Source organism: Saccopteryx bilineata, chromosome 9 (assembly GCF_036850765.1).
Source record: "Saccopteryx bilineata isolate mSacBil1 chromosome 9, mSacBil1_pri_phased_curated, whole genome shotgun sequence".
Classification (NCBI taxonomy): Eukaryota; Metazoa; Chordata; class Mammalia; order Chiroptera; family Emballonuridae; genus Saccopteryx; species Saccopteryx bilineata.
This window is the reverse complement of record NC_089498.1, coordinates 85,319,474-85,335,515: the sequence shown is the minus strand read 5'-3', so window position 1 is coordinate 85,335,515 and position 16,042 is coordinate 85,319,474. Positions and strand designations below refer to the sequence as shown.

At 40.3% G+C, this 16,042-nt stretch overlaps 1 protein-coding gene across 4 annotated transcripts in view; it reads right to left on the bottom strand.

The window, feature by feature from the left end:
* NRG3 (neuregulin 3) overlaps positions 1–16,042 on the bottom strand; it is a 1,278,837-nt gene that overhangs the window by 706,523 nt on the left and 556,272 nt on the right. For all 4 annotated transcript variants that reach the window (XM_066243724.1, XM_066243726.1, XM_066243723.1 and 1 more), the window contains exon 2: positions 15,239–15,368. In XM_066243724.1, coding sequence (XP_066099821.1) covers positions 15,239–15,368 — 130 coding nt within the window. The remainder of the gene's footprint in view (positions 1–15,238; positions 15,369–16,042) is intronic.

Below are 16,042 nucleotides of genomic sequence, written 5' to 3'. Positions count from 1 at the left end.
TCATAGATATGACCGCATGGTCACTGGCTTGAGCCTACAGGTCACTGGCTTGAAGCCCAAGGTCGCTGGCTTGAGCAACCTGTTAGTTACTCTGCTGTAGCCCCCAGTCAAGGCATATGGCAGAAGGCAATCAATGAACAACTAAGGAGCTACAATGAAGGACTGATGCTTCCCATCTCTCTCCCTTGTCTGTCTGTCCCTCTCTCTGTCTCTTACAAAACAAAACAAAAACGAGTAGAAAGCTCCTACATGTGCAGCCATGGAACGCGTTACCAAATGTGGTACTGTGGAGACCCACATAGACATATTAAAATGTGTCCACAGTGGTGGTGGCACTGGGGCAGGAGAGGCAGAATGCAAAGCTGGCCCCCATGGTTCCCCGAGCATGAAGGCACAGCCGGGACAGGATGCCGGAAGGCAAGCAGCATGGTCTCCTGGCACAGGCAGTCTCAGCTACTGGTATGGTGCAAGGGAGAGGGTGAAGGGCCGGTTTTGAACTCTACTCACATTGTGATAAAAGTGTTTTGAGGAAATGAAACCCAAAGCTATCAGGAATCTGGGAAGCAAAGAAGGTGTATGGTGACAGGAGAACCCAGGGATTCTCAGTGTTGGATGTTCATTGGAATTACCTGGGCAGCTTTAAAAATAAACATGTCTACGTCCCTCTTACAGAGGTCCAAATATGTTTGTTCTGCATGTGGCCTGCACAGCCAAATGTTAAATTTCCAAGTGATGCAGTTAAGGATGACACACATTGGCACAGAGCCTTGATACCCAAAGCCAGGTTCACAACCAGCAACACCTTGAAACCCAGGGGCTGTTAGAACTGCAGAATTTCAGCCCCACTCTAGACCTATTGAATCAGAATCTGAATTTTAAAAACAGTTCTTTAGGCGAGTGCATGCACATGCCCGTCTGAAAGTGCTGGCACTGGAGAGTGGGAGGCTTGCTTGGTGCCACCTCTTCTGGTAATGGTCACACCCTTCCTAATGTAGCATTTCATCTTCTCTAGTCCAAAAGACAGAACAATTACGTTTTCCTCTGCAAATGGTTGTTCTTCCTGGAATTCTTCTCCTTTTCTTTGAGAGAAATGCAGTAAAACATAGTATTTACTGACACAGGTGAAAACGCAAGAGATCACCGTTTCTTCATCTGATTTGAAAATTGGAAGTGACCTGAGGAATTATCACCGATCAGACTCTTCCACAATAAGAAATGAGGGGCCTCAGAAGCTGTTACCAAATGTCACATGGCTGCAAAGCAGCAAAATCTAGATTTGGAACATCATTTCTGATAAATCAAAGTTGTCCTTTTGAAAACCTAGTCTTCCATTGTAAAACTGACCTAGGATTTTGTCATCTTTACACATAATGGCCTTCATCTATATCTATATCTATATTTATATCTATATCTATATCTACATCTATATCCATATATATATATAGCTAGATCTATCTGTGCTTCAGAATTGTCTTAGATGAACAAAGTTCCTGGGGAGATGTGATTATTGGCAATCTTTGACAGGTACGGTATTCATTTCTCTGAATATTGCAAAGAACATTTTCCCCTGACTTAAAAGTTCTGTTCCTTGGGAAAATACTAAATGCCCAGACTAAACCTAGGAATCACAGTGGTGGATATAAAATTGCCCTGGTATAATGGAAATCTTCTGAGACATTTGGCTCACAGAGCTGTTGTGGATGAGATGGGCACAGAGCCATAGGACAGTCATGTTGCAGGTACCAGGGGTTCCTTGCTGGCAGGTAATGAGAGCTAATAGACAACTAGCAGAGAAAAATTAAGATTTGCATAAGCTTCACAAAATGCTCTAGCACGGGCAGATGATCTTGATCAGACAGAATTACTGAGCCACTATGAGCAGAGGATATATCTCCTAGTGGCAAGATTATGGAAAGACCTCTCGTATAGGGACAGGGGTCCCATCACATGCCAGGCAGCATGATCTAGTTCCTCATTGCTCTAGGTGCGGGCATGGCCCAGCAGTACGGCCACCATCTGAGATGTTGTCAAAATGCAGAATCTCAGGCCTCTGTTGAACAAAATCTCCAGAGGACTCAACCCACTCATTAACATTCAAGAAACATGAGTCTCATTCACAGCTTCCCAAATTTGTCTCAGTAATGAAGTCATCTGAAAGCACGGGTCTTAGGTGCCATCTCAGGACTGGAATCCAAAGCTTCAGAGGAGGAACCTGAGAATCCAAATTTTTAACCATCATTCTCAGTGATTTTTACTATAAGGTGAGCTTGGAGAGGTTGAAAGATTGAGAACGACAATTGATTAACTGGAATATCATTTAGTTCCTGTAATATATGTGTTATCATTAGCATGCTTGCATAAAAAACTTAAATCATACAATTATTTTGTATACTATGAATGGGATGTAACAAAAATATATTTTATCAAGAAAGAAATAAAATGTACATTACAAATCTTGACAAACAGACCAAGAAAGAGCTTGCTAGACAGAGCTGAGACTGGTGCTCAATCCTACCACCTACTGACTGGAAATCCTTGCAGAACCTACCTTCCTTCTTGTAGCTTCATTCTGGACATTAAATGAGGACACAACATTCCTTTGCAAATTTAATATGAGGACTAGCCAGGCAATTATGAAAACAGTGTATAAAAAGTCAAAACTTGGCCCTGGCCGGTTGGCTCAGCGGTAGAGCGTCGGCCTAGCGTGCGGAGGACCCGGGTTCGATTCCCGGCCAGGGCACATAGGAGAAGCGCCCGTTTGCTTCTCCACCCCTCCGCCGCGCTTTCCTCTCTGTCTCTCTCTTCCCCTCCCGCAGCCAAGGCTCCATTGGAGCAAAGATGGCCCGGGCGCTGGGGATGGCTCTGTGGCCTCTGCCTCAGGCGCTAGAGTGGCTCGGGTCGCAATATGGCGACGCCCAGGATGGGCAGAGCATCGCCCCCTGGGGGGCAGAGCACTGCCCCTGGTGGGCGTGCCGGGTGGATCCCGGTCGGGCTCATGCGGGAGTCTGTCTGACTGTCTCTCCCTGTTTCCAGCTTCAGAAAAATGGAAAAAAAAAAAAAAAAAAAAGTCAAAACTTACTGGGTGTGAAGCAGATTAGCATTTCTACTGTCTCCCATTTAGCATTTCAGTTTTGACCTCTGAAAAATGCAGGCGTATTGTCTACAGTTCCTTTCATTTACCAAATGTATCTTTACTGACGAGGTATCAGCCTCCAGAAGCCAAGATGAACTCACAGCCAGGTGGAAGAGCCAGGTAGGTGAATAGGAACATTATAACAGAAACAAGTTTTCCGTTTTCCTCACAAATGAATCATTTCATACCTCCAGATAGATAATGTTTTGGTTAGCTTGCTGGGGGAAGAGATCAAAACTGCTATTTAATATTATTAAAATAATTATTATATCTTTCACATATGCTAACCCAGGGAGAAAAGGAAGAGCTTCCCAGAGCACGGAAAATAAAACCTTGTCAGAGAGAATTAGTTTTCCACGTGACTTCCATTGTGGCTCTAAATTAGCTCTGGAGAACACCCCAACCTAGTGAAATTATGAGCTTATTTAAAGTAGTTGCTTCATCAGCTTATCCTCTCTGCCAATTTTTTTTCAATCTAGTGATTTTTCACTCTCAGCTGGCCTGTTATTAGCCTCTGTTTTGTAACTGCTGGGGCACAGTTTCCCTCCAGCAATGCGGCCCCACTGACGCACACCCCTCCCTCCTGAGTCCACACAGCTCAGAGCCCCTAATTGAATTTCTGCCCCTGGGGAGCACTGGGTCATTGGGATGGATGCACTGTCCAAGGGCTCCAGGCAGGCCAGGCTGAGGGCAAACTGGTCTCCCGGTATTATTTTAATCCCCAAAAGTCCCCATCTTGGAGCAACCCTCTGTCCTAAAGCCCGAGTCTGTTTTTAATGATGTTTTCTGTTGAAACACCTCCTTTTCCGGATGTCAGCTCGAACTGCATTTCTGGTGTGCTTAAATGAGAACACAGTCTTTGAGAAACTAAAAAGCCACCTTGTGTTAGAGAATCTTACAATCTTTCTTTCTCTGGTTTCTTTCCTATGCCTGTGTCACTGTAGAAGCCAAACGCCAAAATGTCCCTGGGCCATTAGAAGGTAAGCCATACTTGGTTAACTTCATTTGATTTCCAAGTCCAACAGCAGCTCTGCTAGAAGGGAAAAAAGTTTCAGTTGGGAAACTGTAGGACACTTTACTTGACCACGCCAATGAGTAAGTATTTTTAAATGTTGCCTCCTTATGTTTTTCCTGAATAATTCAACAATGACTGATGGTCAAGGTATCCTTCAGTGGATGTGTTTAATTTGTTAGGAACAATTTTGTGCTGGAAAACGATTTCTTATACCTAAGATATTAATAAATTAACTTTAGATTATAGCTAGTAAATGGTTTTTGCAAGTATTTCATGTACATATAGATAAAAATCATACATTAATTTTAGGCAACAAGAGAATTTTGGTATCATAATTTAATCAATGTAGCACTTAGCAGTTTTGAAAGACCATATTCTTGTCTGCTCTTTTCATTTGCTATAAATATTCAGACTTTGAGGGAATAGAATTAAGCATTTCATCACCTCCTGAAATGTTTTTGAGAACCATCTGGACACAAGAGAGAAAATACCATATTTTTTGCTCCATAAGACACACTTTTTTCCCCCAAAGGAGGAGGGGAAAATGCCCATGCATCTTATAGAGCAAAAAATACAGTATTTTATTAAATATTTTAACACATCATTTGGTTCAGAATTTTTTTTTCTTATTTTCCTCCTTAAAGCCCTAGGACCTAGGAGTATCTTATAGTCAGGTGTGCCTTAAGGAGCGAAAAATACGGTAACTCAGAAAAGAAGTGACCAATTGCATAAAGAATTTATAATATGAAACTGATTATTTTTAATTGCATCTAAAATAATTTTGAAATTTCCTTTCTGGGTTTGAAGGGAATGTGCTTAAATAGCAGCTTAATTCTCCATACCTTTGTCGGAATGCGAGAGCAGGCTTCACAATAAGAAGGGAGCAGGCACTTATCTTTTCAGATGCAATTTTTTATGTTACTTCCTTTCATATAGATTGAATTTTGTCACATTAAACTGAACTAGAAAAGTGCCCTACTCAAACCTCTCTTATGAGTTTTTCTTAGGACATTTAGAACTATCTGACTACCACCTTTCATTGGACCTAGAATATTGAATATACTTAATAAGCACTGACATAATGACGACAATAATGTATACAATTGCCATTTATGTTTGATAGGACTAAATGTACATTGTATACCACTCACGCATGACATCTATGAACACATTCAAGATCACTCACACGATACATATTTCTAAACGAGACAGTCCCCAAAGCATGTTTAATGCTCTCATTCTTTCCTGTTTTTTTAAAATTTTATTCTAATTTCTCATTTGTCAAACATGCACAGTAAGTTGTATATGTAAATACACTTAATGAAGACATTTCCTCTAAGTTTACCAGTTTGCCTGTTATATCAAGTGTGTGTTTTGATACCCACTGATTACTGATTATCAGTGTTTGCCCAAAATAAACCCTATCACACAAGATTTTGTTGACTTCTTCATGCTCCAAACAGCAAGTTTTATAAAAGAAGGAACCTTTTTCTTGTTTACTGTTAAACCTCAGTGTCCTACATGATGGTGATTACTTAATAATATACCATATATGTATGTATTTGTGCACCTGCGTGTACATAACACTAATTTTTCTTTTCCTGATATTCATATAAACACCAAAATAACTGATTATTAAAAAAACCCACAAAAAACAAAAGAGAATTGTAGAGATGTACTCTAAGATAAAATTCAGAAATGCTGCCTTTGGCTTCTTTCTATAAAATAAGGAGGGTTTGGTGGTCTTGTCACATTCTTAGCTTTCATAAACAATAATACACATAGGCAACTGTATAGAACACTGATTGGTTGTTGATAAGGACTTCCACAAATGTGGGTTCAGTGGAGAGATGCTGGGCTGTGGGGACCCCAGCACTGCCTCCTCATCCAGACTGTCTGTTCTTAGTGATTCAGGGAAGTCTCAGTTGATTTGGAAAAGTGGAGATAACAGTACAGAGAGTATACAATCTTGTGAAGTTTATATTAAGAAAGACAGATATAGCATATGGTGGTCTGATATTTCTATAAATTTGAGTTTCATTTGAATTATAATTAGGGCAACCATATGTTCTATTTACCTTAGGGTGTTCCTGGTGTATGCTTATCTGACAGAAGAAATTATTAAAACTGCTAATTACATCTCAAAATGTTTTTGAATTTGGATGACTATATATAGTCATTCAGAGTCCAATATGTTGGGGAACTAAAGGCTGTACACTTCAATTATATACAGTCACATACATATCCAAAATGTTCTCATCTCAAGCATTGGGATTTTAGGAGTCCTGGATCACGGGGATTTTAGAAGGGAGAGCTTGGTTAGTGGAGAGGAGAAGTGTGTAGATCAAAGAGTCAGCCTGCTTCGTCTGCATCTGGTTCCACAGCTGTAGAACCTCAGACATGCCCTGGGCTTCTGTCATTGACACTTCCCTCTCGGGGCTCCTCCAGGCTCTACCCACAGGGAGCCCCACCGGAGCACCACCGAGGAGGTGCATTGCTTCAGCTAGATTTGCTAATGCTCTTCCATTTGAGAACGGTAATTTACCTGATGTACATGAAGACTAACAGTTTGGTCCATGAATAGACACTGGGATTTAGTCTTTAGATCATAGCTTATATTTTTCTTTCAAATGCTCAGACCGAAGTGAAGTGAAAAGAAACACTACCTTCCGGAAGGGGGAACTGCTGCCCAGTGCTCTAGACCTTAGGCTGGAAGAGAATCCTCTCCTTTGCAGAGGGGTGGTTAGGTAGATTAGGCAGGACATCTCCATCACCACTGCCCTGTGTTGAGTCTTGCTGGATGTTTGCCTGAGAAGCCTGCACAGCAAGGCCGGCAGGGGCATGGCTACTGCTGGGCACCTCTGTACAGACAGAGCATCTCAACTTAAAATAATATTTACAGATAGGCTCTTGATTTTTAAACTACACTTGGTGAGATCATCTGTAATCCAATTACATGTCAGCATAGGCTGTGGTCCCAGACTGCACCCACCTTTACAGAAGTGTGACCCTGGCCAGCAGGGGGGGAGTGCCCGGGAGGCACTTCCAGGGCTGCTGTGGGGACAGATCAGAGGGCCTTCAGCCAGAACAGTCTGAAAGGGGAGGAGGCTGTTTTGCAGGTCCTTCTCTTTAAAACTGTCAACAAGGAGAACTGCCCTAATAAAAGGTGGTTTTTGCTTCTTCTAAATGTGCTGCTTAAATAACTACCAAGACCCCTGATTCTGAAAAGTGTTCTAGCCCATGACAAGGCATTGCTGTGTTTAAAAATAAGTTCTCTGGGTCATTTTTATTTACATAACTCCCATAAGTGGGGCTAAGCTGTACCCTGTGTGCTGGGACACTCTGAGTGCCCGTCAAGAAGCTCTGGCACAGGTCAGCTGGTTGGCAAACAAGATGTGCAGGTAAAACAGCCGCACATGTGCCTGCTCATACTAGAGCTTGCTTCCACCACCCTATTCATTTCTGGTTGTACCAGACAAGTGCACTTTATTACATCATTCCTCACGAGGATCCTGAGGTTTAGTAATAGTTCTCCATTAAACAGATAAGTGAACTGAGTCACAGAGAATTTGTGTAAATTGTCAGTCTGTTAGTAGAGGAGCACAAAACTAACCAGCTAATCCAAATGGAAACCATCAACACAATCATGACAAGTGACATTGATGAAGGAGGAAGGGGAAAGCAGTTTTTCTCTTAAAGCTGTACTCAACAAGAAGACACTTCTGGAAAATCAGGTATTGGTTGCAGAATTAGGGTATCAAAATTAGCAGTAAGAAGCCTGAACCCCAGAATATATGAAGGAATCCTCTGGCAGGCCCTGTCTCCTTAAACCTCTCTCCTATTAATTAAGCAGGCAGATGTGATACCCACTTAATTTCCACCAAAGGATTCCAGCAAACGTTCTGTTGCTTGGTTGCAACATGAGCAGGAGGAAGGAAGAGGAATGGGCTATTATATCCATAATATTTGTTGTGCATTTGGAGTTTTCTATATGCTGCTGCTTTTAATTTCCCTAGCAGTCTTTTGAGGCTGGTGTTTTTTTAAATAAGGAACCAAAGTTTCCTTTGTAGAAACTCATACAACCAGTATAAAGCTGAGCCAAGCTGATGACTCTGATCCTTTCGTCCTGAACTCCCACACTTGCCTCCTGTACCTCTTACCCCATCATATAAGGTAGCAATTTAGAAAAAAACAAATTCATGGCAATTCTTTGATAGAACAAAAGACCCAAATCATAACAACCACCTCAAGAAACACCATTTCATTCTTCAACTAGTGCTGTCAAACAAGTAAGAAAACATAAAAAAACAAAGTAAAAATCTGGCCATTAAATAAAAGATGTGTTATTATTTTTTACGAAACATGCTTTCCTGGTCTTTTGCATGATATTTAAGTAACCTGATTTAAAAACACCAGCTCAGGCCTGATTGAGACAACTTACACTAGAAGTAATCCACTGCCTACGTACCGCCAAGTTGCAAAGTTAAGTGCATTATGTTGCTGTTCTTTGTTTACCTTTGAGCTAATGCGACAATTTTGACAAACCTCACCCACAGGGAAAAAAGAGAAGGAAGGTTATAACTAGGCATATTAGGCATATACCTTTTTTTTTTTTTCAGAGACAGAGAGAGAGTCAGAGAGAGGGATAGACAGGGACAGACAGACAGGAATGAAGAGATAGATGAGAAGCATCAATCATCAGTTTTTCATTGCAACACCTTAGTTGTTCATTGATTGCTTTTTCATATGTGCCTTGACCGTGGGCCTTCAGCAGACTGAGTAACCCCTTGCTCGAGCCAGCGACCTTGGGCTCAAGCTGGTGAGCCTTTGCTCAAACCAGATGAGCCTGCGCTGAAGCTGGAGACCTCGGGGTCTTGAAGCTGGGTCCTCCGCATCCCAGTCCTATGCTCTATCCGCTGTGCCACCGCCTGGTCAGGCATAACTAGGCATATATCTTCCTGTCCAATGCAATCAGCAGACAACCTGGTTATGAACATGACTATTGCAATTTATTCAAATTATGTCTGAGCGGTGGCAAATATTCTCAGAAACATTTATCTGATGAAGCTGAAAATTTGTCTAAGGTACTTTCATCCTCTTATTCAATTCCATTGTGCAGGGACTCGGCAGCGAGGCTTGGATTTATAGATATCTCAGCCTTCATCCTCTCCTGTCAATGGAGTTCAGGGAACTTTGCCAAAACTCCACTTCCATTGTGACTTGCTTCAATCACAAAAAATCATTAGCTGCTGCTCTTAGAGCACTTACCAGAGAACCATTTGATAAAGACAGCCCTCACTGTGTGGAAGAGCTAATGGGCCTCCAAGGGGACAAGGACAGGGATGGTCCTCTCATTTTGTATACTAAATCACAGGGATATGGTCACCTTGCATCCAATAAATGCTCTTAAAAATGGAAGCTTTGATTTCAAAACTCACTCAGACAGAACTAGACCCAGTAAAGATGGCCACTGCGCGTGGGGCTGACTCTCTCCCTTCACAGCTGTTCCCTATTCACCACTCCTCTGAGCATTTTACCTAGACTGCTGCCCAGGCTGTCAGCCCTTCATGGACGTGATGCCTCAGGCAAGGTGGCTATTGGACCGCTTTCCTCTTTTCCTAGCAGTTTCATATATCAAGTGATTCAAGCATCTTCAAATGAATTGCTGGACAGTTTTCCGAAATAATCACTGCAGGTCAAATTCAGCTCAAATGCTATCCTTTCCAGAGCTCTGAAAAATCCATCTTTGCAGCAAGGCTGGTAAAACATTTAATGAACTTCAATTCAGAAGCGACACATCCTTTTAACTTAAATTTGGCCTAGAAACACACTTGGCCCATTCAAATGCCTAGCAAGCTTTTCAGGTACAGTGGCAAACTCTTTCACTCTAGTAAGATATATTACAGAGAGCCCATTTCCCAAGTTCTTCAAATTTCTAGAAATGGCATAAATAAATATATTAAGGAACATCCTACTTTGATTCAGAATATTTTGAGTCAAGTTGTTTCGAGCGAATTGCTTTTTTTTCTCTACCCAGCTTTGTTGCTGTAGGATGTAGCTTCCTATTTTTTATGTTTCAAAACACATGAATCTAGCATTGAAAATAATTATTATAAAGAGTATAAATTAATTATTAATAAAAGAAGCAAACACATTCAAATATACATGGTAGTGTTTAATCTGAAGGGCTTAATTGAAAGTTCTCTTAGCTTAATAACAGTGACTTATAAGGACATCAACTTCAGGGCAACAGGGACACTATCTACCTTTCTTAACGGGAAGATGAGAAGTAGGGCTCAGTGCTTTAACCAGGTTTTACGTAAATGAAATTGAGTGCAATGTAGAGATGTTACAAAATTCATAAGAATCAAAGAGGAAAATAATTGTAAATCTTATTAGTCTTTTTATTTCTTTTTCAGAATTTGATCATTTATTATGTTCAACTTTGCAATTTTAAAACCTGATTTGGAATAACAACATGATATAATGAGCATTTTCATGTCTTTAAAACATTTTGAATTGTCCAGACACGGTAAGTCAGGGTTTTTTCTATTACAAATAAAACTGTGTTGAACATCCTTACAAATAAACCTACATATACATCTTATGGGCTAAATTCTTAAAAACAATATAAAGATTTTGAAATATACTGAAACATTACCTTCACAAGGTGTTTAACAATATGTACTTCCTCAAATAATGACTATGTTTCTACTGAACCCTCACCAAAGTATTTGCTTTTTAAAATCACTAAACATATGACAAACAAACAACAAAAAAGTAATTTGCATTTCTTTGTGAGGCTAGGTATTTTCATGTGTTTGGTTTATTTGCATTCCTTTTTATGGGAAGAGTATATTCCTCCTCTCCGTTGTCCATTTTCCTTCTGAGGATTAATGTTAGTGTTCCTCTTAGACGTCTATGTGACTTCTTCAAAATACTAATTTTATGCCATATTTGGTGTGCGGCTTACTGATAGTTTATCTGTCTTTTCTTTTTGTTTCTGATTTATGAAATTCAGGTCAGAAAACAACATGTCAATACTATGACCTTACTGTTAATTTTTAATTCAAGATGTCCTTTCAACTGCTGACATAAACATGTAATTTTATTTACTGTTTACCTTAAGACTTTATTTATTAATTATATTAACTTCTGAAACATGAAGAACAACTTCTGTTATAGAAGAGGAAGTAAAAACCCTATTTCTATTTGTTTTATCTGATAGTCAACCAAATCTACCAAATAATCCCTTTTTCAGTTTCCTCCCTTTTGTAAATCTCCCCTTATTCTACATTCAGTTTCACTATAGGATGCCAGGTTCTGTTTCTACTAATCAGTCAGCCATTGAACTATGGCTTTATAGTATATTTTAAGTTGAGCAAGATCACTTTTGCTTGTTTATTTAATGTTCTTTAAATTCCGCTGTCTGGTTATTTTTTGAATCTTTGTATTCCTCTTGAATGTTCATTAGTTTGCTCTATAATTTCAAATTATTTATAGTATAAATGGATTTTTGAAAGGTCTAAAAATACAATGAAGAGTGAGAACATAACAGAAAAACATGAAGCCTCCCTTATACCAAAATTGGCAGTGTTACCACTTTTGAACATGTCTTACATAATCTCTATCAGGGATGACCTAGGTCGTTTTGCTACTATTTTTCCTTGGCCAGTAAACAAAAGAGTGTTAGAGTATGATTATTTTTTTTATAATATTGAAAAAAAAACTTTTTTACTTAGTTTATCATAGGATTGTGATTATTTTTAAAATATCAGAAAACTTAATATTAAATTATGTCTGCTGTAACTAACTGTCTAATCTTTTTTTTTCTTTTTACAAGTGAGAGGAGAGGAGATAGACAGAATCTCACATGCACTCCAACCAGGATCTACCCAGCAACCTCTGTCTGGGGTCATGCTCACAACTGAGCTATTTTTAGCACCTGAGGTAGAGGCTCTACAGAGCCATCTTCAGCACCCAGGGCCAATGCGCTTGAACCAATCAAGCCATGGCTGCAAAAGGGGAAGAAAGAGGTGGGGGGAGGGAAGGAGAGAAGCAGATAGTAGCTTCTTCTGTGTGCCCTGACCAGGAATCAAACTCAGGACACCCACACGCCAGGCCGATCCTCTCCCACTGAGCCAATCAGTCACGGCCAACTGTCTAATATTTTGAGACATGTAAAAAATAAACTTTTTAATGAGCTAGAGTCCCTTGTACTCCTTTACATTGTTGCTCTGAAGACATTATGTTTCATTTCACCGGGAAATAATCCAGTCAGTCAAGTATCATAAAGATATCCTAGTACATGCCAGTCATGAGAAAACACTTTCCCTTGTTGTCTTTATTTCCTAACAATGAAGAATTTCACTTACTCCCAGTACATTACACAGTACAGTGCCATTTAACTCCTAAGTTCATTTCTACATGTATTTATTAAACAGAGTCTTGGTAATAGGAAGTGCTCAATAAACATTTGTCAAATGGGAGAAGAACGACAAATAAAAAACACTACTTAAATAGAGTGCAGTACAAAATAGCACATTATTAATAAGTATGTTGGAAATCTTAGAAGTGGATGATAGAAAGCAGGAACAAATGCAAGGCTTCCATTCACAGCAAAGCCTGGGAGATGAATAGCAGGCACACGTGAGATGTGATTTATTCATACACACAAGTAGCAGATTTATAGGTCGCTATTAAGCAACTTGAGTTCCGACTCAGTCTTAAGGTGCTCTTTTATCATGATTAGCTATGTTGTGACTATGTTAAATTACAGGTTGACTGCAATGAAATATTCAAAAAATATGAAGACAGACAACCATAATTATTATATATATGCATTCTTCCAGCGAAACTATAGATATTCCTGTGTGTGTTTTTAAAGAATTAGACATATACATTGCACAAAAGCTAAATGTTTTTCATCTGGACTTGAGGTCCATTGTCAGAGACTAAACTGTGCACCCCAAATCATGTGAAAGTTCAAGTCCCAACCTCCAATACCTTAGAATGTGACCATATTTAAAGAAAAAGTTTTTATAAAGGTAAAGTTAAAATAAGGTCATTAAGTTAAAAGAGGAAATGGATCACAAGCCAATATGACTGGTATCCCTATAAGAGGAAAAAATCTAGATACAGACATGTCCAGACTGAAGAAAATGAGAATACACAGAGAAAAGTTAGCCATCTATAAGCCCGAGAGCAAGGCCTGGAAGAGTGCCCCTCCTTCACTGCGCTCAGAAGGAAGCAGCCTTCCTAACTCCTTGATCTCAGATTCTAGCCTCTAGAACTGTGAGAAAATATACTGTGGTTGTTTAAACCACCCACTCTGTGGTCTTTTGTGACAAAACACCCTAACAAATTAATATGCCCATGAATTAACAGAGAATACAGTAAGGAAGCACAGTGAGAAATAATAAGAATCATTTTGTTCTTTTCAACATGTCAGTTTTAGCAACAATGAATCTCACCCACTTGCATGTCCTGCTGGGTCTTGGTCTGACCCTTCCTTGAGGTAAAACATCAGAATAGTCACTGCTCTAGGTGAGACTTCTTGTTCATCCTACCATCAACTGATTAGGAATGCAAATGTAATTGGTTCTGTGGCCCACTTCCATATCACAATCCCGTGGGATTAGCAAAGGTAGCTGTAACACGCCTGAGTATCCGCAAGAGTATGAAAGCACTTCATGCTTTGAAAGGGTGGTTCATTCATGCTTTTCGCTTGACCCGCCCAGTCTCTGTGTTTTCCATTCGTGGCTGTGCTGATCTCGTAAATGGAGCAAGAGAAGAGGACTGTGAGCAGGAACCCTTCCCAATCCCTGCATCCCCAACCAAGGTTCACAGAGAACAGAAACACGGTACACATTCTATAAATGGGGTTTACCTGAATAGCACCACCCACATCACATGCGAGCCACCGTGGCAAGAGGGAAAGGCCACACTTATTTATTTAACCTGGCACAGGAGATGTGGTAACTTTCAGAGATCAGCCACTATCACTTGTCAGCTCTTCCAAACCTGTGCCCTGCCTACTGTAGCGACGCTGCCTCCCCAGGGTGAAGCTGGCACTGGAAGCCAGGCAGGTGTCGCTGACATGTTCTAAGATCACAACTACACGATGCATTCCTCTAAGTCTTCTTAATAAAATAACATGGAATAAAGTTTTATAACAGTAATAGAAAGAGAGAAAGAAAAGTCCTAATTTTTCATGCTTCATGATTCAGAATAATTAATTTAATAACTGTGTCATATGAGAAGAGTAAATAAAGAGAAGAGAAGGGGTGTGGATTCATGTGATCATTGAAGCATAAGAAATTGCCAGGAGAAACAAATTACTAGGGTAGTGCTGGAAATAAAAGCTCCCTAGGAAATATTTTTCATATGCTAATTTGATTCTTCTATGAAGCCTTAAAGCTGCAGGGTCTGCAAGTACTCTATTTCTCTCCAATTTTATTTTCTTTTTTTTTAGCAGTTATATAACCTCCTGTTTCTAAAAACCAATTAAATATCTTCCTGATCTCTCCTGGGAATTTTCTCTAAGCAGTTCTCTACGTGGACCATAACAGAACTATGATTTCATTTACAACATCTTACTGGGAAGTATTTTATCATCAGAGGTGTTAAAAATGTATTGAAATTAATAAGCAAAGGAAGAATCCAAATAAGTTGCAGCTTTCTCTGGATACAGCCACAGTCCCAAATCGGGTGACTTGGTACGTGAGACATACTGAGATGCTACATCTTAGAAGAGCAATTTTCTTTTTCCTTTCTAAGCCTGTAGGTTTCTGAGAAGGGCTCGCTTCTAAGTACAAGCATACGTGCCTGACACCCACACCGAAAAGATAGGCTGCTGAACTGAGGCCTCTTACGTTGGTAGCTCTAAAATTGCCCTTTACTTGGTCAGGTAAAGCTCAGTTTTATCTTCCTCAAATCCAAAAGATAACCAGCCTTGTCCCTTCTTATATTATGATTCTTGATTCCATCATTCAAACAGATGGACTGAACCCATCACATTGCATAGTCTTGGAGCTCAACCTCCCCTTCCCCCACCAGGCTTTGGAGGGCCAGTGGCTGCTGTGGCTTACCGACAGTGCTTATGCGACCCGGTCAGGGTTTCAATCACAAAGCACTCGCCATCATTGAGGCAGTAGGCAAGGTCCTTGTCACGGCAGGGTTTGAAGTGCTCGGATCGCTCAGTGGAATATGTCGTTGTATCTGTCAGGGGAAGCACATAGAGACATGCTGTCAGGACTGCATTCTGACTCCGCCAGTTCCTGTCGTTGGCCTGAGTCTGCGTGTTGAGGCCCTTGGCAGTACTAGACAGACAGGATGAACTCTCCACTCAAATGAAAAAATGCATCAGATGTGATCACTTTATAGACAGAATGTTTGTGTCACCCTCAAAATTTTATATATTGAACCCAATCCCCAACGTATTAGGCGGTAAGGGCCTTTGGTGGTGATTAGGTCATGAAAGGAATTAGTACCCTTACAACATAGAGCCCAGAGGTCTGTCTGGCCCACTCTAGTCATGTGAAGTCACAGCCAGAAGACAGCCTTCCACAAACCAGAAAGACCTCACTGGACACTGAATTTGCTGGCACCTTGATCTTAGACTTCCAGTCTCCAGCACTGTGAGAAGCAGTTCTGTAGTTCATTACAAGTAACGCAGTCTACCGTATTGTTATAGCAGTCCTAAGACAACGACTATATTCAATTGCCTTATTTCTCCACTAGCTTTGAACAGTTAGAATCACTCCAGACAAGCCTCATCTGAGGATCCATCAACAGTAAATCTGAATGATCACCCAATCCAACACCTCAAATCTGCTTTCATTAATTTCAGTTTTAACAATTGTGCTTGAGGGATTGAAACAATGTCCCTTTTC